This window comes from Rhyacophila brunnea, unplaced genomic scaffold (genome assembly GCF_057557595.1).
Source record: "Rhyacophila brunnea isolate RB1 unplaced genomic scaffold, BYU_Rbru_1.0 scaffold_1, whole genome shotgun sequence".
In the NCBI taxonomy this organism is placed as follows: Eukaryota; Metazoa; Arthropoda; class Insecta; order Trichoptera; family Rhyacophilidae; genus Rhyacophila; species Rhyacophila brunnea.
The window spans coordinates 49174605-49202364 of record NW_028232751.1 but is presented as its reverse complement, the minus strand read 5'-3'; the positions used below and the strand labels follow the sequence as shown (position 1 = coordinate 49202364).

General features: G+C 33.3%; 1 protein-coding gene across 1 annotated transcript in view; it reads right to left on the bottom strand.

Moving 5' to 3' along the window:
• Positions 1-27760, bottom strand: part of Dhc1 (dynein axonemal heavy chain 1) — a 179887-nt gene that overhangs the window by 62393 nt on the left and 89734 nt on the right. Inside the window, exons 17-25 of the mRNA XM_085945803.1 lie at positions 26269-26404; positions 25153-25347; positions 18860-19044; positions 16745-16973; positions 14695-14894; positions 7973-8254; positions 6787-7046; positions 4543-4762; positions 968-1167 (exon numbers count right to left, since the gene is read on the bottom strand). Coding sequence (XP_085801929.1) covers positions 968-1167; positions 4543-4762; positions 6787-7046; positions 7973-8254; positions 14695-14894; positions 16745-16973; positions 18860-19044; positions 25153-25347; positions 26269-26404 — 1907 coding nt within the window. The remainder of the gene's footprint in view (positions 1-967; positions 1168-4542; positions 4763-6786; positions 7047-7972; positions 8255-14694; positions 14895-16744; positions 16974-18859; positions 19045-25152; positions 25348-26268; positions 26405-27760) is intronic.

The window sequence follows — 27760 nt, the reverse complement described above, 5'->3', positions numbered from 1 at the left end:
AATGGTGCATATACTTGTCCATACAAATAATAAATAACTGATATAGGCTGTTTCAAAAAACTCTTCTGCAAAATATTTCAAATGTGAGTTAGAATAGTTCTGCATTCAGCTGACGACTTGCTCAACCTATTAGGTCTATACTCTGACTGATACACAAATTGAAAAAAAATATGCGTACTTATCAGACCCATGATTCGAACCAGTGACCCCACGACGCCAGTATCGAAGGGTGGAGGTAGGCTGTTATGATCCGCCATAAATAGTGCCGTTTAAACTTTGTTAGTCATACGTATTTGTTTTTATTGAATTAATTCTACAATTTTATAGATATTTTATAGAGTTTTTGAAAATCAATGAGACCCTGCATAACCAAACCATAATATTTTTGGTATACTTTGGGCGACACGACAAAATTGTGCACACTTTTTCATTCATACGTATTTGTTTTCGTTGGATTAAAAATGCATATTACACATATTGTTGGTTCATTTTTCTAAATTCATTAAGATCTGCCTAAAACAAACTATAATAGACAAAAAATATTGATAAAATAATATTTTTTCGATATTCTATAGATAGACGAATAGTTTTTTTTACTATTATCTATAATGGCTAGGTTTTCGCAGGGTTTAATTAAATTTTGAAAACTAACCAACACCATCTATAAATTGTAGTCTTATTTCAATGAAAAGAAATAAGTATGACTGACAAAGCTTAGTATGCACTATTTATGGCAGATCTTAACAGCCTATCTCCACCCTTTGCCACTGCACGACGCTTAAACGGCGCGGCAATCGTGGGTGTGTCAAAAATGTCAATTACTAGCCTAAAAAACGTTAATAAAAGGTTTAATTTTGATGGTAAAGTTTTCAATAATTAACTGCTCAAAATAAAAATAAATAATGGCGTTGTCAAATGAAAAAGTTTTTAAACTACTGTGTTATTTATATTATTTAATAAAATTAACCTGTTGGACAGTAAAGATCCTAGCACCATTAGACTGTCTTCAAGTTGTCCAATGGTCTCTGCAGTAGTGTCACCTCTTAGCAGCAACTCGCCGCGATTGTTGAAAGTCATGAAGGTCAGCTCTTGGACTGACCATTCATTTGTAACTTGTCGTAATTTAGCTTCAATGTCCTTTTCCTTCATGGCTGATATGCAAATATCCTGTGGTAAAGATATGACATACAATTTTCATTCTCACAATTGTGATTGTTGCTAAGGTTTTCGTGACGTGGTTCGGTGACGCTATCTGGACACTATTACAACTGGATGATTACCATATTGGCATATATTGGCCGGTTAAGACATGGGCCCCACATCTTAAAGCGGGCCCCCAGGCTAGGAGCTTTGTCGCCCCCCCCCCTACCTATCGCTAAGGATAAAGGCAGTGTGACGCTTTACAGTAGCGTTTTCCAAATGGTGTACGCGGAAAAAATAATGTGTACCTATATTTAGTGTTTTATTGTATATTTTAATACATCCATTTGAATTATGGAGATGTCGAGTATTGATACACAATTAAAAATTGTATCGTACAACCACACAATTTTAAATAATAATATTGTTGAAGGAAAATAGCGACTTTTTTACTATTAAATCAAATTTGTGATGTGTGTTTATCTCACTTATCTGGTCGACTCGTCTCGCCGGGCCCCACCTGAGCCCGGGCCCCCAGGCTAGAGCCCTGTCACCCCCCCCCCCCCTTGTGGGTTAAGATTATTGGAATGCGTGAAGAAATACACACATCTACCATGCGACTCAAAACATCAGTTAACCAACATAGTTCTAATATGGATTACGTAAAGAATATTAACATAATAATTATTATATAGATGATATTGTCGAGTTGTTGTAGTTTAAGTACTTTATAGGTACAGCGTATGGTAAAATATTTATTGCGGTAGAACCTCGATATAACGGATTAATGTGGATGAGGGGGTGTCCGCTAAAACCGAAATACCTACTGTTTATTTGTTTCTGGGTGATATTTATCCAGACACACCCGTTGTAGAATGACGTTAATGTCCGATGTCGACGTGCTTGTTTTCGGTAATCCTACTTTGAAAAAAGAATCATGTTTTGTTTGCACTTTTGAAGTCTGCTGTTTTTTTTATAATCAACTCTCTAAAATTAAGAAAATGCGTGTAATGTAATTAGTTGAATCTCGTTATCTGATGAATTTAAGTTTTGTAGTTTAGTAGTAGTTTTGAGTCGTTTTTGCGACCTGGGTTTCGCCTTTCGGCATCTTCAATTCAATTCAATTTATTTATTTTTACATATTGTGGACATTACAAATTATAAGTTTAAGACGTTCACAACATGACATAAAAAAAAAGAGATAGATAGTATGTTATTAAACAGTAGAAATATGTACATACAAAAATATTAATTACCTATATAGGTACATGGAAATACACCGGATGAGTTAAGCAGACCCTATTTTAAAAATTTATAAAATAACGTCCACCTATACTCATCCTCACGAGGTGGAATATATCAACACCCGAAGCAATTTCGTTGAACATAGTTATCGCCCTCCCAATTGGCATTACCAGTGGCAGGTTGGTTCTGCACCTTGGGAGAATAAACAACTGATGTTCTCTATTTCTAAGAAAGTTATCAGGGGCACACAGGTCAACACTGCCCAGAATGGCAGAGTTCTCACTTATACCTCGTATAAGTCGAAAAAAATACGTAGCCAAAGATTTCTTCTAAATTGCAAACTGCAGTATGTAAGCATGCCTAAGAGAAAGTCAGTTGGATAAAGCCACGGATAGTATCCGTACAACCTCAAATAAAGGAATCTCAAGAATTTCTTCTGAACCCTCTCCACCATAAGGCTATACTTCAACTGATGCGGTGCCCAAACAATAGACCCACTCTCAAGTCTGCTTCGAACTAAAGAATTAAATAAAAGTTTTAATACCGTAACATCCGAAAAGACCCGGGAAGTACGCATGACGAAGCCCAACATTTTAAGCGCCGTATTACAAATGGTAACTATATGGCTAATAAATGTCAGTTTACTCTCAAACGTAATGCCAAGATCCCTTACAGATGATATTCGTGGCAGAACTCTGCCATGCATCGAGTATTTGAAAAACAATACTTTTGAGGCTCTGGTAAACGACAAAAGATTGCATTTATCAATATTGAATTCTAGTTTGTTACGCCTGCCCCAATCTTATATATTATCTATATCAAGTTGGAGCTGACGACAATCGTCCAAGGTGACAACTTCCAAAAAGAGTTTCAAGTCATCAGCGAGCAACAAAAACATAGTATTTTTTATTACCAATGCTATGTAATTTATAAAAATCGTGAACAGCAACGGCCCTAAGTTTGAGCCCTGAGGGACACCAGAAAATGTGTAAAAGGTCTGTGACTGATAAAGGCCGTACGACACGTATTTTGACGGTTCCTAAAATAACTCCCGAATAGCTTCAAAAATCGATCAGACAATCCAATAAGTTGGAGTTTTTCCATCAGGACATCATGATCGACTTTGTCAAATGCTTTTGAGAAGTCATTGTAAGAACAGTCAACCTGGTGGCCTCTATCCAGGGCCGATGACACATAATTGGTAAATAACATCAGGTTAGTTTCCGTTGATCGGCCTGCTCTAAATCCATGCTGTTCATTTATTATAAATGACTCAATTTTTGGAGAAATCATGTTGTGCATGATCATCTCAAGAAATTTTGCTGGTGCAGAGAGAACAGTTACCGGCCTGTAATTTTCCACTGATGACTCTGTACCACTCTTATGGATTGGAGTAACCTTCGACATCTTCCACGTTTCCGGAAAGATACCTGTCTCCATTGTAAGCTTATATACATATATGCAAGTGGGCCCTTGACAAAATCAACACACCCCTTTAAAAAAAATGTAGGGACGTTATCAGGTCCCAAAGGGTGAGTAATTTTTTAGTTTTTTAATAAATTCACTCTCATCAACTGGAAAAATATCAATGGACTGGGCACCGCATGATGGCTGTCTCGACGTGGAGGCAACATCCAAATAAGGAATACTACTTGCGTAGACAGACCTGAAGTGACCAGCAAATGCTTCTGCCACTCCATGTCCGGCCACCTCTTCGCCTTTCCAACTCATCGAATCGATATACCCGCCATCCCTTCTTAACGATTTACTATAATCCCAAAACGATTTGGGATTTTCACGAATGCAATCTTCTACCGATTCCATATATGTTCGATAGGCCATTCGAACAGCTTGCCTCACTCTCAAGCGATAAAGGCTAAACATTTCATAGTCGCGTTGACCATGCTCAGCCTTCCAAGCTTTGTGATAGCAATGCTTGATCTGAATGTCTCCAATAATCTCTCGAGAAAACCACCTCGGGTATCGCCTTCCACCACGACATGGCGACCTCCTTGAAAAACATTCATCAAACACATTATATACAGTATTATAAAAGAAACTGTGTACACTCAACAAAGGGAAAATAAACACTGACAACGAATATTATTAACTTTATTCTAACTCTTATGATTATAAAATAGGCTAATTTAATGTTACCTCGATATCTTCCTTGAACGGCAAAAGAGGTGCTTCTAATATATTCTTCAGGCAGAAGCCTTCGCTCTCCAGTTCGAAATTGTATTTGGTGACCTCCATAATTCTCTGCCAATGGCGAGGCTTCATCGCTTTGTTGGCCATCAGCTCCAACAGAGGGCACATGTCGTTGAAGTCATCTATCGTCTTTTTTAGGGCGTGGAAAGCTGGCCACTCTTTCAAGCTTTATTGATGAAAACATAAAGAAAAAAAAATGCTTTGGTTACTATGTTTTGTAATATAATTTACATAATAGAAACTACACCTACATCAACATGATTCACCCATAACTTTTTATTGTATACCTATTGGTAATAGGTGTTTAAATTTACCCAATAACTTCATTAAAAACTGTAGGTAGGTAATAGAAAATATAATATTTTGTAGTAAGAATATCATTTTTACAACGTTTTTATTAGCTCGTACCTATTCTTATTTGTCTGGTTGTTTATCCAGTACAAATCTTGCAATCGATTTTTAACTAACTTCCCGACTAGCTAGACATTTTAAACTTTTAGAATATATCAGAACACGATGCCAATGCATTCTTTTAATACTTTTAGCCATCTTTAAGTAGAATTGAATTCATTTTCAGTTAATTCTGTTTTGTACAGTTAAATCCATTCCACTATTATTGGTTGCTAAGTGGGTGGTCCTAGCAACTAAATTATTGATACATACGTACGTTACTATGGAAATCAAAATGACATTTCAGTAGTCTATATTTGTTTGTTTCTTTGTTTTTTATTTACTTCATATCAAGTACAAGTTTGAGCATATTGTGCATAATAATTGAACAGAAGATTTAAATACGCTGTAAGTATATAAAAAGTTCTTTTTATCTTGTAATTATTATATAACACCTATCTGTTATTTAGGTGCATAAAATAGTCTATACCAGTGATGGCGAACCTCATTACGTGCGTGTACCAAAAATTCCCAAATATTATTTATCGACTGTCGGAAGTGCCGAGCAGTTTTTAATGGGAGAAAAAATAAAATAAATAAGTTTTTAAATGAAGTAATGTATCGTTATTTGATACTGCGTGGCTGAAAGGATGAAGGGTAGGTGGTGGTCAGTCGGAAACTAGACCTTAAACCGGCCTAACCTAACGCGCCGCCTTTTCGTGTCAAAGTGTGCGTTCCCGTGAAATATCGATAATAATTATTACTTCAATCAATATCTATCTGTTGTAGGTATCTCGTGTAAAAAGTGAAATATACTTAATATTTAATTTACCCGAATTCGTGCTTTTAATCAACGTGTAAACAAACCCTCTCACATAAACCCATCCATATCAGTACCTACATAACCGAGTTGCATGGTTGCAAATAATCGGTCCCGTGCGGCTCCGTTCGGGACGAAATGTGAGCAATTAAATAATATTCATTATGTCGCAATCAATGACATTATTAATGGACAACGCACTCAATACAGTAGCTAGCAAGTAAATTCGCGCATAGCGACATTCGCACATGTATAGGTAGACGTCACGCAATTTCCATTATGCGATATCACGAATCGGGAATTTATAGCAATATCACCTTTATTGTAATTGCGTTAGAACAGTGTTTCTAGTGTCAATGTTCATTTGAGAGAAGCCGTTCGAACCGAACCATTCGGCAGATCCGACAAAAAGCATCGGGAATTTATAACAATATCACCTTTATTATAATGTCGTTAGAACAGATTATGCCATTCGGCAGACCCGACAAAAAAGTGAGTGTCATTTTTTTTACCAGATGCTTCGTCCATATTAATGTCATTGGTCGCAATACAGCGCTGTGGAAGGCGGCCGTGCATAATCCACGGCTGTACATACACGGCGGGTGGTGGAGGGTGTATTGTAGTACCTACATAATATTATATATAGGTATATTACAACAGTTTTTAACACAACTGAATTCCTCAATTTTGTTCCTTCATATAGCTGTTAGAAAAATTCTCTTCCCAAATGGAATTCACCTTAGTACTATGATGCGTTATCTAAATCTAAACAACATCAACTTTCCAAATATGCACGTCATTACTTAAATGTAGATCACGTTAAATCTTACATTTAGCTCATTACCAAAATGGTTTCAACGTGCACCTATGTTTTGCGTGAGTTTTTTAGAATTTTAGAATTAAATTTTAGAGTTTTAGAATTAGAAGTGGAAGTGGAACTCCGGGTGGGAATTACTTAGTAATTACAAATTTATTTATACCCTTTTGGAAGTTTGCGACATCTGTTCTGGAACTCCATCAACTCATTGTTGATCTCTTCAATATTAACGTCTCCCCACGGAATATCATAGTAACTGCTGACCCTGTCGATGACGTCATTGTACAGTTTGTACAGCTTCTGCAGGAGGTTCAATTCCTTGCGAATTTGGGCAAGCTCTGGGTATTCTGTGTGCGGCAGACCGAACAGTTCTTCTCCGTTTTGGTACGTCTGAAGTTTACGCCACATCCCGTCGAAACGATTCTGAGAAGATAAAAACAACGGTTACATATGAATACGTAATACGCAGTCCACCGTGAGCTGTCATAACGGATACACATGGCCGATTTCCAGACATGAAATTAATAAATTACACACCTTTTATATTATTTGCATTTAAAAAATATAAAACCATAATAAATATCATAGGCGATCTTCTTTGAAACGAAGGCTCAAGTTTTGTCAAAAATTTTCAGAAATTTAAGCCCGTACCTACTGTATGTTACACAATATAAGGTTAAATGTAAAAAATATAATGTAGGGTTGTAAAATTGTATGAGGCCTCCAAGCCTGACATAAAATGTTAATAATACTATATCATAAAACAGGTATGCTGTTGTTATTAGGCAAATTAATTGAATGCATTATAATTAATCCCAGAAATTATAAAATTAATATTAAAAAAGTGTTTGCGATAATTTCTATTTATAGTAGGGGTTCTCGAAATCAGTGAGCGTCTGAGGCATTCACGTAACTTAAACCATCAAAGATTAGGGATGCGTCAGTTCAAAAAAAATGTCATGATGATGACATTCACAAGCTATTTTTTAAAACCATAACCGTTTTATACATGTTAAAATATTCATAAATACAATTTTCCTGCAAGATACATATTAAAGACATTTAGTTGTAGGTAGGTACGAATAGCTTAAGCGTCAGCCTATAACTTCGTGAGTTCCAGGTTCAAATCCTGGGTCTGGCAAATACAAATAATATTGTTTTTCAATTTGTGTTCGAGTCAGAGTATGGACTTAATAATGTTGAGCAAGTGGCTAACATCTATTTCTCGTAAAAATCCATTAGTACAAACCTCCACCATGTGGAGGCCTATATGGTCTTATTGCGTTCGGACATGGTAAAAAATATTGATAGTGAATTGGAGTTTGAAAATGGCATTAACGGAATTTTACCTGGAATAAAATAAGCTTGTCCGACGCTTCCCTTGGACTAAGCCCTGGCTGCATGGGACCAGCGTGTCTGTACTCATGGCAATACTCCACATTATCATCTCTAAATCTCTGCAGGTTATTCTTGAGGTCGTCTTCGAACTGTGGCTGCATCTTCAACAGCAGAACATGCGAGTCGAGAGCGCGCGCCTGGAGCTGTTGCCACGTGTACCGGAGGCTGTCCACCTGCTCCAGATCTTCACGGTCCACCGGCAATTCGTACCGGCTGATTATATTAAAAGCTTCCTGCAAGGATACTGCGTTTTATTACCTGTATTTTTAAAGACATTTTTTTGGTTTCGCCGAACTAAATGGTTCTGCTTAGTTAAGTATCTCAAATGTTTTACGATTATTAATTATTCACGTTGGAGGTAATAATAATATTGATCCATCTGAATTTACAAAGAACTTAATCGGCTACAGTTTTGATTCCCATACTGAAAATGAAACTAAATTCAAATTCAAGTTCCGTAAACTTGGCTTTCGTAGCTTTTTGAAGTTATACTTCTTTTGGCGCGTTTGGGAAAACAGATCAGTGTATTTTTGGCGTGTGACGAAGTTGCGCGCGCCGATGTACCTAACACGCTTGGCGTGTGACGGAAGTTGCGCGTGCCGATGCAACACATAATTTATTATTATGATTATATTAATTTCGGTCTCAGGGGTACATGCGCATGCGCATAGTGTTTTTTAGTTAATCGTTCAATGCAACTAAGTAAGCAGCACGCGTTGTAAACATAACCAATATTGTGTTATAATAAATATGTATGTTTATAAACAAGTTTCTAGAGACTAACATTCTACACCGTTAATTTATTTTCATAAAACTTTTTATTATGAGTTGAGTATGATTAATATTTGAGTGTATATTTATTTTTCATTGTAAAAATTGTGTATCAAGATTTGAGGCTATATTTATGTTAGTATTATTTATGAGTAACATTATAAGGCAATAAATAAATAAATTTTGTGAATGTTGAGTTGGTAAATAATTCAATTAGATTTTTTGTTAATTCATCATGGGCACTTCTGAATCGATTATAACCGCTGTATGGCAAAGATGAGTTTTGGTCCAATACAATAATTAAATTACAATTATCATGTGCTATATGAGACACTGATGAATCGCGTACGTTTTCATCAACCTAATCAACTGTAATATTAATAGACTCAGGTAACGGGATTTTGTTTTGTTACGCCAAAGAAGTATAACTTCTAACGCGCGTACCTACATAAGTACACACACCAATGTTTTTCTGTTACCTACAATATAGATAGATAGACGAATATTTTTTGAGTATTATTTATTATGGCTTGGTTACGCAAGGTTTAATTGAATTTTAAAAACTTACAAACACTTTCTTCTCATTGTAGTTTTAGTTCGATAAAGAAAATGTTTGACTGTCAAAGTTCAATGTGCACTATTTATGTCGGATCAAGCCTACCTCCACCATTCGCCACTGTAAGGTGAATTTGCTTGTTTATGGTAAAAATGAAAATAAATAATATACTAGGTAAATAGGTATCTAACAAAACTAAATATGAAACAGGGTAGCATTCTAAATCTGTTTAAGGGCAGCACTTTGCCTAGGGACGTCACTGTTGCGATATGTAGGTATTAAAAAAATGAATATGTACATCGATAACTACAATGTGGCTACTAAATAAATTCTATACCTTAAGTCCAATTTTGTCAAAAATGAGAGAAGAATACCTAAATATCTGTTCAATTTACACTCTGAGTCTAGTCATAAAAGAAAGCCAGTATGTACCTACTTATTAATTTTTAAAACCATTACATTACATTAATGACATGAAAAATCTCTGTGAAAAAGAGTTTTTATGAAGATAAGGTATTCTGGTCTTCATGTGCAGAAATATGTATATTTTTAAATTAAAATTCCGATGTGCAGTTGATATTGACCGTTTGTCTATCTTCACAACATTTCGGTGTCATCATACGGTCACTGCGTTCAAGTTTTGGCAACGGATTTTTCTTTTGAGGTATTAGGCTAACAGAATAGCCTAGGAGATAAATTTGTGTGACAATGATGGCAATATGTGTGTCAGTCCTCACTCGCATATGAACGCTCCTATGTAAAATGGGCGAGGCGAAGGATGTAACCGTATTTTTGTTATATAATCAGGTGATATAAATCGGAGTTTTCTAACATCGATAGTAATTAAGGGTCCAAGAAAATTGAATAAACAATAATTGGAACTACATCGTTTATGTCAGCATTTTGATTGATAAATAAAAGACACCTACATGCTTTTCATATTAGAATAATAAAAATAATATACCTATCTAAAGTCTGGTCGCAGGGAACTCAGAAATAATTTCTTTTCTGTGTCTGGTCGTATCACAGTTCATCGTGATATATTGTATCGGAATCGAAGGTCGCATAGCAGTGAGATCAAATTCATGTCTCAATAAAACACTGCAAACCTAGATGGTCGTATAGCATTGAGGTCAAAAATTGCGAGTGGTTGAGCATTGCAGAATGTTATGTTACAATTTAACGATAATAACGCTGTAATTATTATCAGATACACGATAAGTAGGTACCTACGACTTGATACTTACGAGCACCTACTTTTGATAAATACAGAATTTTAAACAAATAATAATAACGAATTTGAATTTACATGCGTCTTTCAATTACCTACGTGGTCGCAGCCATGATCTATTCTCGGTCGGAACCGTCTCCTCGTATTAAGTCTATCAGGCACCATTAGCGAGGGGTGCAACACTAGTCAACTCGCTCCCCAAAGACATCTATACCTTATTCAGTGAAGTTTTTTCGAAATGTTGAGGGTAATATTTGTTATAATGTGAATCTCATTTTCTGAACGTCTTGACTTTACATTTGTTACGTCCACAATGTTTTGTTTTCTTAAATAAACAATCAATCAATAATATATAAGTAAGTACCTACGACGTGATTGTATTTATAATTTACTTACATACCTATTTCTACTGTCTTTCCCTTGCTGTATTCCAGTGGTTTTAAGAAAGGGAGTTTGCAATAGGTACATATTTACCTACACACAATTAATTATTGCAAACAGAACCATTATGACGATGGGTCACAACCATTAGTAGGTGAGCATGCCCGCGGTTAAATTTACATAAGTATTCACCATTAGAATTAAAGCGGGCATAATGTATATACACTGATACAGTATGGGGAAACAGCTGATGAGGCATTCCCTCTTGACGGCTGACAATAAATTTACTAATCTTAGCAAGACTTTAGTAGGTACCTACATTGGTATATAATATGTACCTACTAATAAATATTAACATTTGTAATACATATTAAGTATTAAAAATGTTAATATTTATGAATTCTATAAAATCAGCATTTTATCATGATATCAATTATTATAATACTTAATGATAATTAGGTATATTAAAATATATTTATGGTACAAGTCGGTTTACGGGAAGCCAGGCGGGAACCGCGCCAATATTTATAGCCTATTTTGGCAACATTCATAAATTCAAGAATGAAAACCTAACCTAACCTATCCGAACCTAACAAATAATCCAGTATATCGACTATTTTCACAATTTGTTTGCCACTGGATTCCCTTAACCTTAAACCGACAAGAACCATATTTATTTACAAATACCTAGAGGAACTTCAAAGTCAAGACGTTCACCACATTATTAATCAAATCAAATAAATAGTGTTAAAATAGTCTCAAGCCTACGTCGCACTAAGAACTTAAAGTCAAGATTTTTTTTAAATTATTTTCGTTACTAACTATAATGATAATCACAATAAGCGAGTAACAATGCATTTATTACCCCTGATAATATATAATGAGAATGTTTATGTAAACAATATAATATACTAATATGTGACAACGGTTGTCACACACTCCAAACTGTATTGAATAGTGACAATAGCGGCTCGTCAAATAATTTATGAATATCTTTATAGATAATAATCAATTGACATGGTAAAATGTATAAAAAAATATAAATATTGAATAAATCCCTTGATCTAGTATTTATTAGTATTCGATTATTATTCGATGTTTGTTTGCTATTTTTACGAACGTATCCCCATCAGCCAAATTTGCTATATTGTATAAAAATGTGTACTAAATAATTATGAACCTACTCGATTGATGGCAATTTTTTAAATTTTTAAAATGTATATGTATATTTAAGTAAATATATACCTACCTAGTTGTTATATTATATCTCTGAAGACTATGCAAATATAAATAAATGTTGTAGTAAAATACAGTATAAATAAAAATCAAATATACCTACCTATAACGTTTCGTTGTGAAATTTGAAAAGTTTATTTGAATTCCAGTTCATTCTATATTGATTAAAAATGATTTAGGTACCAAGGGATCTGTTTCTATAAAATCAATAATTACTTATTAAATTTCTATTTTACTAGCCCTACGGCTTGATGACGTGTACCTTGACTGCCTCACAAAGGAGTTTCCGATCATAGTTCCCTCCCAAATGGATGTTAACTACGTTCTCAATCATCAGGTCCTGACTTTGAGAAACATCATGTACCTAATTGATGTAATGTTTCTAAACACATTTTATGAACCCGAGTCACATGACTTCATAAGCGGAAATGTTGACAAAATTGCAGAAGCCAATTTATTACAATATTACATAAAAATAATAAGTACGTTGATTTTATTATGCTTATTATAGTGTAGTCATAGTGTATCTAGTAATGCCCTACTATTTAAGTAATGAAAATATCATAATTTAATAACCTTTTATTTTAAATATTATGGGTACATAACATATTATTCGTTGTCGGTTACTAGCCGCCACTGGGATCAGGGCATTCTAGAAATATGACACCCTGCAACGTTTGTTTTATCGCTGCGTTCGTGTGCACTGATTAGTTCATTAACATTAAAGCTGAATAATAATAATATTACCGATGCATATTTTATGCCTGCCTGATACTTGGCGTCAAACTAAAGTATGGATGAGTTTTTTTCTGAGTGAAGTGTAAATAAATATCCGGCATAGCCGTAGTTTTTAGTGATCGTTGTCGAACTGCTAAAACAATTTCTCCATTTATTTTTTATATTTTCCAACGATACCTACCAATAATCCTAAATATTATTATAGATATGATTATAATTTTTTAAAGAGAAATGGTGTTTAAATTTACACTCTGAATGTGGACAGTACGGATGTAATTAATAACTTTGTTGAAACTAAGTTGAAATTACTTAATAATAGATAGATGTAGCTATCATTTTATGTTGTTAGTTATATAGAGTTCGATATATTTTTAAAGAATTATTTAATTTATAAAATCAATTTCTATTTACATTATCAAAAGAATGATCATTTCGGTAGGTATGTGATGTTTGAGAGAGTAAAAAACATATAATGGGCCTCCATCTTCTAAAGATCTTGAAAAGTATTATATGAGTGGTTCACAAGCATAGTAAACCTAGTCCATTCTGGTTATTTTTGAGTAAGCCATGTTCAAACATAAAATTTGAGTACCTATTTCTAATTCTGTATGATTGCAGTTCTGAAGTGTTATTTTGAGTAAGTATATTTAAGTTATTATGTAAGGGAAATCATGTATATCATAAGAAATACTCAAAAATTTTGTTTATTAGCTAGCTTATTCTAAAATAAACTCATATTTAGCTCCAGTTTTAGTATACTAATATTTCTTTTATAATTTATTTCGATGATAGATATTTTACTTTTGTCATTTTGTATAAAAAAGGCCAATAAAAAACATTGTAAACTATATTTGATAATTATGTTTTCTTGATTTCACTGACACACAAAATTAACATAAAATAAAAATAATAATAAGAGAGTTTAATACCTATAAATAATATTAAATGAATAATAAATGGGTTATATCTAATGTGACCATTTATTTTTTTCCTTAAAACGGGACACCTACTAATTTTTAGGTAGGTAATAGTATGTTTATTCAAGAAAACGCATATTTCTTCAAAGTTATTAATGAAAAGACCAGGAATGAACACGTGAAAATAAATAATTTATATTTTTCTGAATAACAAATTTGCTCAAGTATATTTGATTTTGATTTCAAATATGAATTCCACAACTTATTCATAAGAGAAAAGACCCTTTCTACTGGTGTACTATTGCCGGGCAGACATAAAATGTATTCAATAATTATACGAAAATTCGTATGATTCAAATTATTGATGCGAAAGTGTTCCACCCAATGACTTTCGGTTGAAACATTCCCAGTGTTCCATTCAGTCACTTTTTGCGGTGTTCCTAATGTAGTTAGAAACAAGTGAATACCTACTCATGAAATACTTCTGTATCTGATAAAATTACATTGATAAAATTGATAAATCCCTTTTCAATCAATACCTACATCCATTTTACTTTGAATTTATTCCCACGTTGGTATTTTGGTTCAATTCGCCCATTAAAATATTTCTAATTGTTGCCGTGGGTTGCTCTCTTTTTGAAAATGGAACATTTGGGCGTCCTAAAAACGGGACGGTCCCGTTCAAAACGGGACGTATGGTCACGTTGGTTATACCTATCAATTTTAGCTATCAGTGCGCCTTTTTAAGTTATTCAAAAAAATTCAGCCTGTCTCCAATTTGTTACATCCTGATGTTAACTGCTGTCTTGAAAGGAAATGTTTGTGAAAAAAAGCGTGGCTTACCTCAATTGGGTCAATTTTTAATTCCATATCCACCTCCTGTTCTCTGATCTTTTTCAATGTCTCCATAACCATTCTGACGTCATCTAAATCTCGTATTGGTCTTTCTAATTTTCTTTCCATTTCATTCATAACAGCATACACATAGTCCATCTCTCTTTTGTACTTTTTTCTCATAGCTTGGCCAATTTTGTGTGTACCACCTAGAAATAATCACACTAGGTTTATAGATTATAATAATATATACGTCTTATAATATAATGCACTTTCAAGCAAATGAAACTATCCCAAAGTCAGTTTGTTGACAATATTATTGCTGTACTGTGATTTTATAATATTATCCAATTTGGTGCCGTACGTACCCAGGTATACCTCAGTGGCGAGGGGTGGAGGTAGGCTGTTAAGATTCGACATAAATAGTACACACTAAACTTTGTCAGTCATACTAAGTTGTTTTCATTGAACTAAGAGAAGAATTTGCAGATGGTGCTGGTTAGTCTTTAAAATTCAATTAAACCCTGCCTAAACCAAACCATAATAATTTAGGTATACTATGGGCATCCGAAAAAAATAGTGCACACCTTTTCAGCCATACTTATTTGTTATCGCTGAATTAAGAAAACATATTATAACAGATGGAGCTGGTTAGTTTTCTAAAATTCATTAAACCCTGTCTTACCAAACCACAATCGATAAAAATATTCTTTTATCTATAAATATCTAAAATGATGTATGGTTTAATGGCATGCATTTAAATATTTCAAAGATAAATGATTTTTTTGACTATATAATATTTTGACTATATACTATGGCTTGGATTAGAACGGGGTTAATTGAATTTTCAAAACTATCTATATATAAAACACTATCTATACACTGTAGTCACGTTTGACTGACAAAGTTTAGTATGGCCTATTTATGTCGGATCTTAACAGCCTACCTCTCCTTCGCCACTGGGCCCACTGGTATACCTAGTACCTACCCAATACCAATATTTCTGAAACCAATTTGGTTCAATATTGAATATAATATACCTACATGGTAGAATGTGAAGGTAATAACCATTTTATTGTAAATACTTATATAATGTTTTTTAAAAAAACCTTGGAAAATAATAATATGAAATAGAAATAATTACAAGATAAAAAGAACCTTTTATATACAACGTTTTTAAATTTTCTGTTAAATTATTATGCTCAATATGCTCAAACTTGTACTTCATAAATTAAGTAAATAAAATACAAACAAACAAACAAACTAATATAGAATACTAAAATGTCATTTTGATTTCCATTGTAACGCACGTAAATATTAATAATTTAGTTGCTAGGACCACCCACTTAGCAACCAATAATAGTGGATTGGATTACGGATTTCTTCCGAAATAACTTTTCATACAAAACAGAATTAACTGAAAATGAATTCAATTTTACTTAAAGATGGCTAAAAGTATTAAAAGAATGCATTGGCATCGTGTTTTTTGTAATTTTATTTTATAGGTTAATGTCATTATTTAAATACTATTTTACAATAATAATGTAACTGTAACTAGGTATTATTTTACAATTTTTGTTAACAATATTAGTGTAAGTATGCTGTTTCTTTCAATATTACCTAGTATTGGTGAATGGGCTTGGATATACGATACTTAAATCTAAAATGTTGATATAGAGAAAATGGACTTTTAGATACATTTTTTCGGTGTACAGTGACAGTACAAACATGCCCGAAATTCTAACAGGTTTTGAATGTTGCCGATGCTATAAACTGCCATCAAGTGTTATAAATACGACAATTTTTACAGTTTGATTAATACTAATGTTTTATGATTTCGCGCATCCGTAATTTATGATGAAGCAACTGCCTCACCGGGTTCATAGTAATCTGCCACTGGAACTACACAAAAACAAAAGTAGGCATTTGACAATATTACCTACTACTAAAATTGTGATATACTTAGTTAATCCATGAATATATCGATTAGTCTTGCCTGAAACAACAAATTGATTAAGTTTTAAATATGTTACTAACATGAGTGAACTTTTTAACTTACTTTTGATTTCAGTTAACAATCCAAATTTAAGTTTATCTGTAGATACTACTAAGCAACTTCCAAAGACGTGCATATCAAGTTCAGTACCAAGTTTGCTTTCCAAGTCACTGTGTCTCCTTAGCGAAAGCTCAAAGTCTGCTAGGCCTGAACATAACAGCTCTCTGAGAGTCTTTTCGTTTTTCCACAAATACTGATATGGTCTCCAACGTTTTATGAACGTCAGCAGTTCCTGGAAATTAAATCGAGGTAGAGAAAGAACTTATATATTAACTCACGTATTAATATCACACATTCGAACAGAGGTAAATACTTTGGTTTTCTGATCCCTGCATCAATTCCATATTCAAAACAAGCCTAACTATAGATACCTATACCATCATACATCGTCCGGGTGTTCGAATTTAGAACTAAGCTCATCGCGGTAGGTACAGACCTACAAACTTATCTGAAGAATGGGATGGGCGAGCCACTGTCGTAAACTACCTAATCAAAACTCGTAACTGGACAAAATCTGACATTCGAATGAAATTTTCAAAATGGCATCTTATGGTAGTTCATAGTTCCATTTTTGGCCATTCTACAGATAAGTTTGTAGGTCTGTATACAAATTATTGAATGATACCTATGTCAAATGTTAGCATGTGGCGCCCTCACTCAGCGGACAACTTATACTGGTGAATCTATAGTAATAATTCGAATGTTTTTTCATAATATATTTTAGTTACATAATATGCTACGTAAACAAAAAGACATTCATTTCAATGCAGCAAATTTCAATTGAGGTCTTTTAGCCCCGCGCTGGTACTGATTTATTCAATGCTGGACTCATTTTTGTTAAAATTGCACTTATGTTGGTTTTGTATTAATATGGTATCAATACATGCACACATGCGTATTAATGTTAGTAAGTAGATATATATATATATATTTATTATCAACACAAAATTGCATTAGTAATTATTGAAATTTATAGCTCTGTAAACTCCTGGAGAAATGTAAAATCGCCATTGGTATGACACAGTTTCGTCTTTTTAAAATACCAATAAGTATTTTCCATCCTTTGTTGACAGCTCCATGCAACGTGACTTTATGTTCAACCTAACCATAAATTCATTCCGATATGTTTTCGGGGCAAAGAGTTGGACTTTATTGGCCCACATCATCTTTTATAGTATTAAATATAATATATTATGTTTTGTCTAAAAAAATCATAGTCTCAGATTTTATTGTCAAATATTGTGCTCATCCTGATCACCTGTACAATTAATGTACCGGATCAATAAATTATTTTAGTGGCTTTCTTCATAGTGGAAGATAACTGGGGGGAAATGGTCATCTTAATATTATAATTTAGTAAGTAAATAGGTGAATTATAAATTTTTGTAATTGCATCTACGTAGCGAAAGGTAGGCTATTAAGATCCGCCATAAATAATGCACACTAAACTGTGTCAGTTATACGTATTTGTTTTCATTGAAATTAGACTACAATTTACAGATGGTGTTGGTGAGTTTTTAAAATTCAATTAAACCCTGCGAAAACCATGCCTTAATAGAAAAAATACTCGTCTACCTAAAAAATATCTAAAATTATGCAGTTCAATCATACATAGTTTTGAATATTTTAAAGATACTCGTATAATAATATTTTGTATCTAATTATAGTTTGGTTTAGGCGGGGCTTAACGAATTTAAAAAAAAATAACCAATAATATATTGTGTAATAGGTATGTATTCTTAATCCAACGAAAACAAATAAGTACGAACGAAAAAGTGTGCACAATTTTGTCGTTTCGCCCAAAATATACCAAAACTTTCATGGTTTTGATTAGGCAGGGTTTAATTGATTTAAAAAAAACTAACCAATATGTACCTACCATCTGTAAATTGTAGTCTTGGTTCAATAAAGACAAATACATATGACTAACAAAATTTAATATGCACCATTTACGGCGGATCTTAACAGCCTACCTTCACCATTCGCTACTGGCATCTACTAAAGTATGTATTATATTTTTGTATTTGCTTAATACACTGACCAAGAAACGAGTTTTGATAGAAAACAAAAGATTAGATTACTTAGTAAAGTTGATAACAAAGGTACGTTTTAAATTACCTGTTTAACATTTTGAGTGCATGTTGATAAAAGCGATAGAATTTTGACGACCTCCTTATTCTCCATCACTTGTGAGTAGAAGTTCTTTTGTTGGAAAGGAAACATCGGTTTTTCTTCGGAAGCCAGTCTGTAGAGCCTTTTCCTCCTACTCCTGGGGTCCTCCAAGGCTTTAAGAGCCTTGATGGCTCCCCCTTGAGAAGCGCCTGATACCTGGTGGTCGAGTCGGGATACAACTTCTACAAGGGCATGGGAGGAGCGGCCAGCCAACTTTTTCCAGCTCGGCCTCTGGTTAATTATGAGGCAGCCAGAACAAGTTTAAAGCGTAGCAAGGGTTCGAGTGTATTGACAACACGAAACAATTGACATAGACGGACATTGTGACAAAAAACAGCAAAATAAATAATCAACAAAAATTACATAGAAGTTTGTCAATATTATTCCATTACAAAATATGAAAGTATTCCAACAACAAAACGTACAAAGCGTAGCAAATTGTTTCGTATGTATTAACAATACGAAACAATTTATATTATAAACAACACAACATATTATGTATATAATTAAATGACAGAACATGTATAAAAATTCGTTAATTGTTATATGTATAAGCAATTAACAAATAATACACATAAGTTTGTTAATTATTATAAAGGTATTTTAACAACATTTTTCACAAAGAGTATTGTTTTAGTTGTATGTATTAACAACACAAAGCAATTAGAAATATTAAAAATAATACAATAAATGTATGTAATTGACAGAAAATGTATAGAAATACGTCAATACAAAAAAAATATTTATAATTTACAGAGGACAGAAAATAGAAGTTTTTTTGAATATTTTTCCATCAATTATTATGAAAATATTTTTTTCAAATTGCAACGAATTGTTTTTATTTGTATGTATTAGCAACACGAAGCATGACAAACGTTAAACATAAATACAACAAATGTATGTAATTGACAGAAAGTGTATAGAAATTCGGCAATGAATACAATTGAGATCAATAATACACGTATTTAAAGCGTAGCCGGATATTGATGACATAATAAAATAAAATAATAATGAGGTAATTAAATAACAAATAATAATTTATATGGGTATTGTCAATATTTGATTAGAGATAACGTAATATTTCGGGAGCAGAACGTAGAAAGCGTTATATTTTATCGATAACATAATTAATTTGGCGCAAAACGGCATTGTATAATATGAATATTACAATTTCACCATAACAACAAAAATACGGTGAAAAATATGGATATTGTTGACAATAATAAAAAAAATCCAATCAGGTAATTTACATTGTCAAAATACCACTCATGATCAATACATAAAAATAGTGTATTATGTATATTATTGAACGAATATTTACAATAAAATGTTTTCAAATATACATACATACATTAATTTAAGAGTGAATATGTATGTACACCGTGGAAGGTTTATTACGAAAATGTATTTATTTACACGTAATGATGATGACATATAGACAAACACATACGTAGAGTGCAAACATGTAAGGCGTTTTATTTACAAACACAAGGGAGAGGAAAAAATAAAACAATAAATAAAATTAATTAAAAAATCTTTAAAGTGGTTAGTAAAATATTGTGTCAGATTAGTAATTCCCAAACTTATAACATGCTGTACAGTGTACACCCTTAAGAGACATATACTTATTCTTATTAGATCGCCGTTCTAAGTTTTGTCAATCTTCTTTTTTTACAGCCTAAGATATGTACAAGGTGCTTTTCTCTCGTATCACTGGCATATGTTATATAAAGTACCCACTTATTTCCGATATTATGACAAAATACATGTATAGTAAGCAGTGGCGAAGGGTGGAGGTAGGCTGTTAAGATCCGCCATAAATATTACACACCTAACTTTGTCAGTCATACATACTTGTTTTCATTGAAATAAGACTACATTTTACAGATGGTGTTGGTTAGTTTTTAAAATTCAATTAAACCCTGCGAAAACCAAGCCATAATAGATAATAATCAAAAAATACTCGTATATCTATAAAATATCTAAAATTATGCAATTAAATCATACATAAATTTGGATATTTTATAGATAGAATAATAATTTTTATCTAATATAGTTTGGTTTAGGCATAGCTTGATGAATTAAAAAAATGAACCAACAATATGTGTCATACGTATTCTTAATCTAACGAAAACAAATAAGTAAGAATGAAAAAATGTGCACAATTTTGTCATATCGCCTAAAATATACCAATACTATTATGGTTTGGTTGAGACAGGGTTTAATTGATTTTTAAAATCCAACCAATACCATCTGTAAATTGTAGTCTTATTTCAATAAAAACATATACATTTGACTGAAAAAGGTTAATGTGCACTATTTATGGCGGATCTTAATCTAACTAACTAAGCCTAACTCCACCCTCCGCCACTGATAGTAAGTAGATACTGTTACTATAATCGTATACCCATAATACGCGAATTAAAACTATAGTACTAATATTGGATATAACTAGGTACTTATTGTACTGTTGGCAATATTGCCATCTTAGTTACCAATAGTGGTAGGCGTAGCAGAGTTTGAGAAATACTGTGTTGGATTATTACAATTCTTGTAAGAGTATATTATCATGCAAAAAATGCATTGGTATTTGATAAAGTGCTGAATATTCAATGCGTTCCATAACACGTATTTATACTAACTTATACTAGCGGTAGGTACGTACCTATCACCCGGCGCTGCACGGGCGTAGAATGGCTTAATATTTTAAAATTAAAAATTCTAAATTTAATACATATAGTGCAAAGGATTGAATTTAAAAAAACACGGAAACGCAATGGAAATATTTATGGCAAATCATCAAATTATCTATATGCAATCTGTTAGAACTGAGAATTGCACATATGGTGAGTCTTGCTGAGCTTTTTTGAATTGGATTCGTTAAAAATTTGGCAGCACTGCGTCGCCCGCGCCGCACCGGATCGGTTGGCTCCCTACCGATTAGCGATTCTAATAACACCATTATTTGCATCTAACTTTGCCATTTGACCTCCGATCAAGCGAAATAAAAGCCAATATTTTTGTACACATTCTAGTGACATTGTTGACAACGGGTTAAATCTGAAATTCGAAACACCGACCACGCATTTTGGCTTGTCGGTCTCCGTCTACTGTCTAAATTTTCTCGAAATCCGAATATATTCTTCAATAATAAATAAAATAAAATATTTTTGACTAATAGGTACATAGTTTTAATATTTTATATTTATATATTAAAAAACATAAATAAAAATGATTTCAAGTTATACACATTTATATTTTTATATATTAAACGGCGCCGTATAGCAGCCGTCCATTCCACTGTATGCACGGCACCCGGACGGCCACCGATGACTCAGTGGTGTAAGTGACCTAATGCACGCTTTCACATTAGACGGTTTGAAGTCGACAACACTCGACCACAAACTGAACTTGTGATAGAAAAAAAACTGTGCATAAACCGTATAGTGTAAAAATAGCGTGAGAAAGCCTTCTAACTCTTTGCAGTTTGTATGGAAATTATTAGGACCATTATGGTGGTGTTTTCCGGATGGACAGCACCTTAAATAATATTATTTATTGTAGCACATGCTGATGAAATCCAGCAACAACAGGCAAGAAAGCTCCAGTAGTTAACTACCAGCGAGTCAAAAGACCCAACGGTAACCTACTTTGGCTTTATCCACCAACGTGGTGTCAAAAAAATAGTACCTAGATAATATTATTTGTTTCACATTCATATGTTTATGTTTGTGCATTTATATAAAAGTAGGTTTTCTGTTTTTTTGGTTTAATGTTTTAAGGCTTTCCAACAGTTTCAGCAGGTGCGGCTTTACCTTAAGGGTTCGTACGGATCATCCTCATATCCATAATATGATGTCAAAAATGTACCTCAGATATTTTTATTATTGGACATACTATTCCAACTTCATTCATTACATGATTAAATGAATCACTAATTTAATTATTTATTTTGTCTATCTAAACCTGTCACTATTTTATAGAGATATTTATTATTATTATTATTCAAATAAACAATGCAATTGTTGTAAATTATGTAATAACATAATGAGGATTACGCGGTATTAAAATAATTAATTTAATTTAAAATAAAGAAAGCTATGGTGTCTATTTTTCGCTGACCGGGGTGGGGTGATTCGGTCCCATCTCGTCGCCGCCGTACAAATCTCGTTCCATAAAGGATGCGAACGTATTAGCATTAGTATACGAATACTGGGGAGCGATTCAAATATCCCCTAGAGGAACAATAAAACATAGCTGTATGTCGTTCTTTAAAACCGATAATCGTAAGTAGGTATATACTAATTATTATTATTAATTAAGTTAACGTTTTTGTAGATGTGATTGAGTAACGACTCAGATAATCATTTTATTATTTATTCTGAACAATTAAAAAAAAACTATAAGTAGCTTGATATACTTATAATATACTGAGAGCTTGATATAAGTACTAAAAAAGTAAGTAACTGTGCATATTTAATAATAAATGACTAAGCCCCACCACCTAGAAAGTCGTCGAGCCGCCACTGAGTTTGAGATTAAACTGTTTTTTATTAATCTTAATTCTTTTCATATAACTCAGTTGCATATTGATGGCATCCTTTTTCATGCAGTGTAAAATCTGATCATAACAGTTTTTTAGGGCTATGCCACTTGTACCTACTTATTTAGGTACTTAATTATCAGCACTCATTATTATTGATTAGATAATTATATTTAGAATGCCAAACATAGTATAAGTATATGTTATTTTTAATGGCTGATTTAAAAAAAATGTACTTATTGTAATATAAAACTGAAATCATTATTTACATTCGTTCCTCAATTTTCCGCCCATTAAAAAGTGCAAGTATGCCTACTTTCACTGGACGTCACTGTTTGATAATAAGTAGGTACATAAGTATTATTCTTATTTTAAACTTTTACTATAGAATACAGTTTATTCACAGTTAGCGACCTTCGAAAATTATTTTATGGATTAAGAGATTGTTTTGTCATTTTAACACTACAACAGGTTATGAGGCACAATGAAAGTAGTCAGTAGTGGTAGTATTGTAGTAGCAGTGAATACACACAGACTTGCAAAAATCACTCTAATATTATGTAATCTTCAGTGAAAAGCCAGTGCCTTACGCATTGGACAATGAGGGCCACCGTCAAGCGGAATGCACCTTTACAAAAATATTGTGATATAAAATAAGTCATATCTATATAATACTTACCTACATACGATTATGTGAATTAGAGGGTAGCCGTTTATATTTCGGGAACAACACAAAAAAAAAACAAATTTTTAATCAATGAAAACAGTTTTATTGTTTTTCAAAATATTCTCCACGATAATTTATGCACTTTTCCATGCGTTTAAACCAATCTGAAAAGCATTTTTGCCACTTTGCAGAAGGTAACTCCAAAACATGGTTTTTGAATGCATCAACCGCCTGGAAGACCCATACGGTCGACTGCTGTTTACTTCGGGCTCATACGTATAGATACAAGATTCGTCACCTGTAACAATCTTATAAACGTTTTTTGAAGCACCTCGATCTTATTTTTTGAGCATTTCCTTTCAGCAATCGACACGCGACTTTTTGTGCGATTGTCAAAGTATGCGGGATCCAACGCGAACATATCTTCTTCACGTCTAAATGCCCATGCAAGATCGTATACACGCTGGTGTTACTAATGCCCAGGGATGCCTCAATCTCACGGTAAGTATGTCATATGACGATCTTGCATTATTAGTTCACGCACAGCATCGATGTTTTCTGGAGAAACAACCAATTTTGGACGACCTTCACGCGGCTCGTCTGTGAGCGAACGACGGCCACGGTAAAATTCGCTAAACCTGCGATACCTATACGGGATATAGATACCGTAGTTTTTGATGGTGCATTATCGCCATATAAAACACTAAGTTCAACGATGCACTGTTTCCGCGATAACCCACGTCGAAAGTTGTGAAAAATATCGCACGAATTTTTTCGAAAGTTAATTCCATTTTTTGGCCATGATATATTTGTCCAATGAATTAAAAAAACAAGGGTCCGTTTGTTGAAACGTTCTGAGTACTTTTGCCGTTAAAATTGTCAAACTTCAAAATACACAAGTCAAATTGCACCTAGCAACACCAGTGTTGTCAATTACCGTAATATAAACGGCTACCTATGCATGTTAACACCGATAAATGTGTAATATATTCACAATGGATAATGATTTCAATAAAATAAACAAGAAACTGGTGGTTTCTGGTGGTGCAATAATTACCTGTGAACCCTTACCACCTGTCCACTGACCGACCCCTTTCGCAACTCCTGTTATATTTCTCCCTGCAGCAGCTAAGGCCTCTTGGATATCCTCAATACTTGGGCGAATTGAGACGTTTGGAATCATCAGTGTTGCTTGAAGTAGGAACACCGGCTTGTGTGAAATACCTACAAATAAACACACAGTAAATAAACTTTTTTTATTTAACGTAATTTATTCCGTCATATTCTTTCCTCGTTATGATTATATGGCGTTACAATGTGCATTATGCCGTTTATATGGCGGAAGGTATTAAAATGCCAATAACGTCATTCACCTGGCATGGGAACTCCCTCTTTCCTGTCTATCCTCGTTATTTCAGTTGACAATGAGTACCTATCTATCCTTAAATTGTCACCATGTCTGCTTGCGTGTTCGTATGCAGTTCGCCGTACCACACTTCACTGTGAAATGTTGTATCAGAAATATATGGCCGTATATTAAAGACCATCCAATCTATCTGGGTCGTATAGTACTGACATAAAATTCATGTCTAAATAAAACACGATTCTTATCGGTTCACATACGAGTATAAAGTAAACGTTATATAAAAATTAAAATATCTATTTCAAAGTCAGTGTGGACTTTGGTATTGTATTTCATCGTCCAGTGCCTCATAATTAGATGTGGAACCGAAAAATGACTTTTTTTTTTTTTAAATATTTTGTGAATTATTAATATCTATTTTTTTCTCTTCAGCATAAAATATTCGCGTGCCATGCAAAATCATCTCGCGTGTTTCGCATAGGATCGCTATCACTGATCAAAATCTAAGACACTGGTTCAGTCTAATTACAATATTATAGCCATGATGATAATATTATCACACATACGGTAAGATAGGAAACCGAAAAAGAATAGGTACTTAGTTGCTTTCTAGTATTATAATCTCCATCGTTGTCGTATTCCTCAATGTTTGACTTCAGTTAACTCGAAATAATATGTACCTATTTACCTACCCACCCAAGAACATGTGAAAGGGATGATAACATTAATTATTGTGTTATTAAATGAATTGTAAATAAGAATGCTTAATCAGTTTCACCAACCTTCACAGTAGTCAGGATCAACTGTAAATCTTTTCTTCAGCAGGTCAAGAGAATGTCGCGTCACTTTGATAAGAACGTCGATGACTTTTCTGCTGTAGTATCGTCGCATTTCACCAACGGCATTTCTTACCATGTCCTGAGAATATAATGCTAATTTCTTGTCATTCTTGGTACCTCAAAAAGTTTGAATAATTATAATTGTCTTATGGAATTTGTATCCTAATACCAATACCTTAACTTTGCCAGTATAATTGAATTGATAACCAAAAAAATAATTGGTGTTACATAATATTATGTAGATATAAACCGCAGCTGTAAAATCATTATAATCATGGCCCCCACAAAGGGGGGCTAACAGGACTCTAGCCTGGGGGCCCGGGCTCAGGAGGGGCCCGGCAAGGCGAGTCGACCAAATAAGTGAGATAAACACACATCACAAATTTGCTTTGATACTAAAAAAAAGTCTAAGCGCTATTTTCCTTCAGTAATGTTATTATTTAAAATTATGTGGTTGTACGATACAATTTTCAATTGTGTATCGATACTCGACAAACCCATAATTCAAATGGATGTATTGAAATATATTAAAAAAAAAAAACACTATATAAATATAATATATGCACATTAATTTTACCGCGTACCTACACCATTTGGAAAACGCTACTGTAGAGTGTAGAGTGTCACACTGCCTTTATCTTTGGCGATAGGCAGGGGGGCCGCTTCAGGATTTGGGGGCCATGGTTATAATATACCATTATTGTTAACCTTTTAACATTGCGATATTACCTATATATTTACGTATAAAATATATGATTGTTTAAATGATTGAGTATAAATAATACTCATTATGTGTATTTGCCTGACTATATCTATATAGTATACAACTAGCGTTTGTATCTAGCTTTTCTCCAAGGTTTTCCTTTATGTTTGTATATTTTACTGTTCTATATTATTTACGAAAAACAACATAATTAATAAGAATGTTTTAGTTTTATTGTCGAGAGTGTCAATAGTATATAGCAGGGGAGGGCAAACTGCGGCCCGCGGGCCGCATGTGGCCCGCCGGGTATTTTTTTGCGGCCCGCCATCATTAATTGTACTTCTGATTACGAATAACTTTTTTTATAATTTTTAAAAAAATATTGACAATAGATTAAAATTTGAAGAATTTGTTGTTTCGTAAATGTATTATCTCAGTACGTCTTCCTTGCATCTCGTCTCACACTAAGTAACCACTATTTTCTACGTTGAACATCGACTCCAATAGATATTGATAGTGTACCGACAGAGCTACAACTTGAGATTATTGATCTGCAGTGTGACACTGATTTAAGAGAATTGCATCGTCGTGAAGAAATCTCCAAATTTTACAATGCCCTTAATTCAGACAAATTCGACCAACTTAAAGATTATACAATAAAAATGTTCGTTATTTTTGGATCAATTTATATATGTGAACAACCATTATCGGTCATGAACCTCAATAAAAATT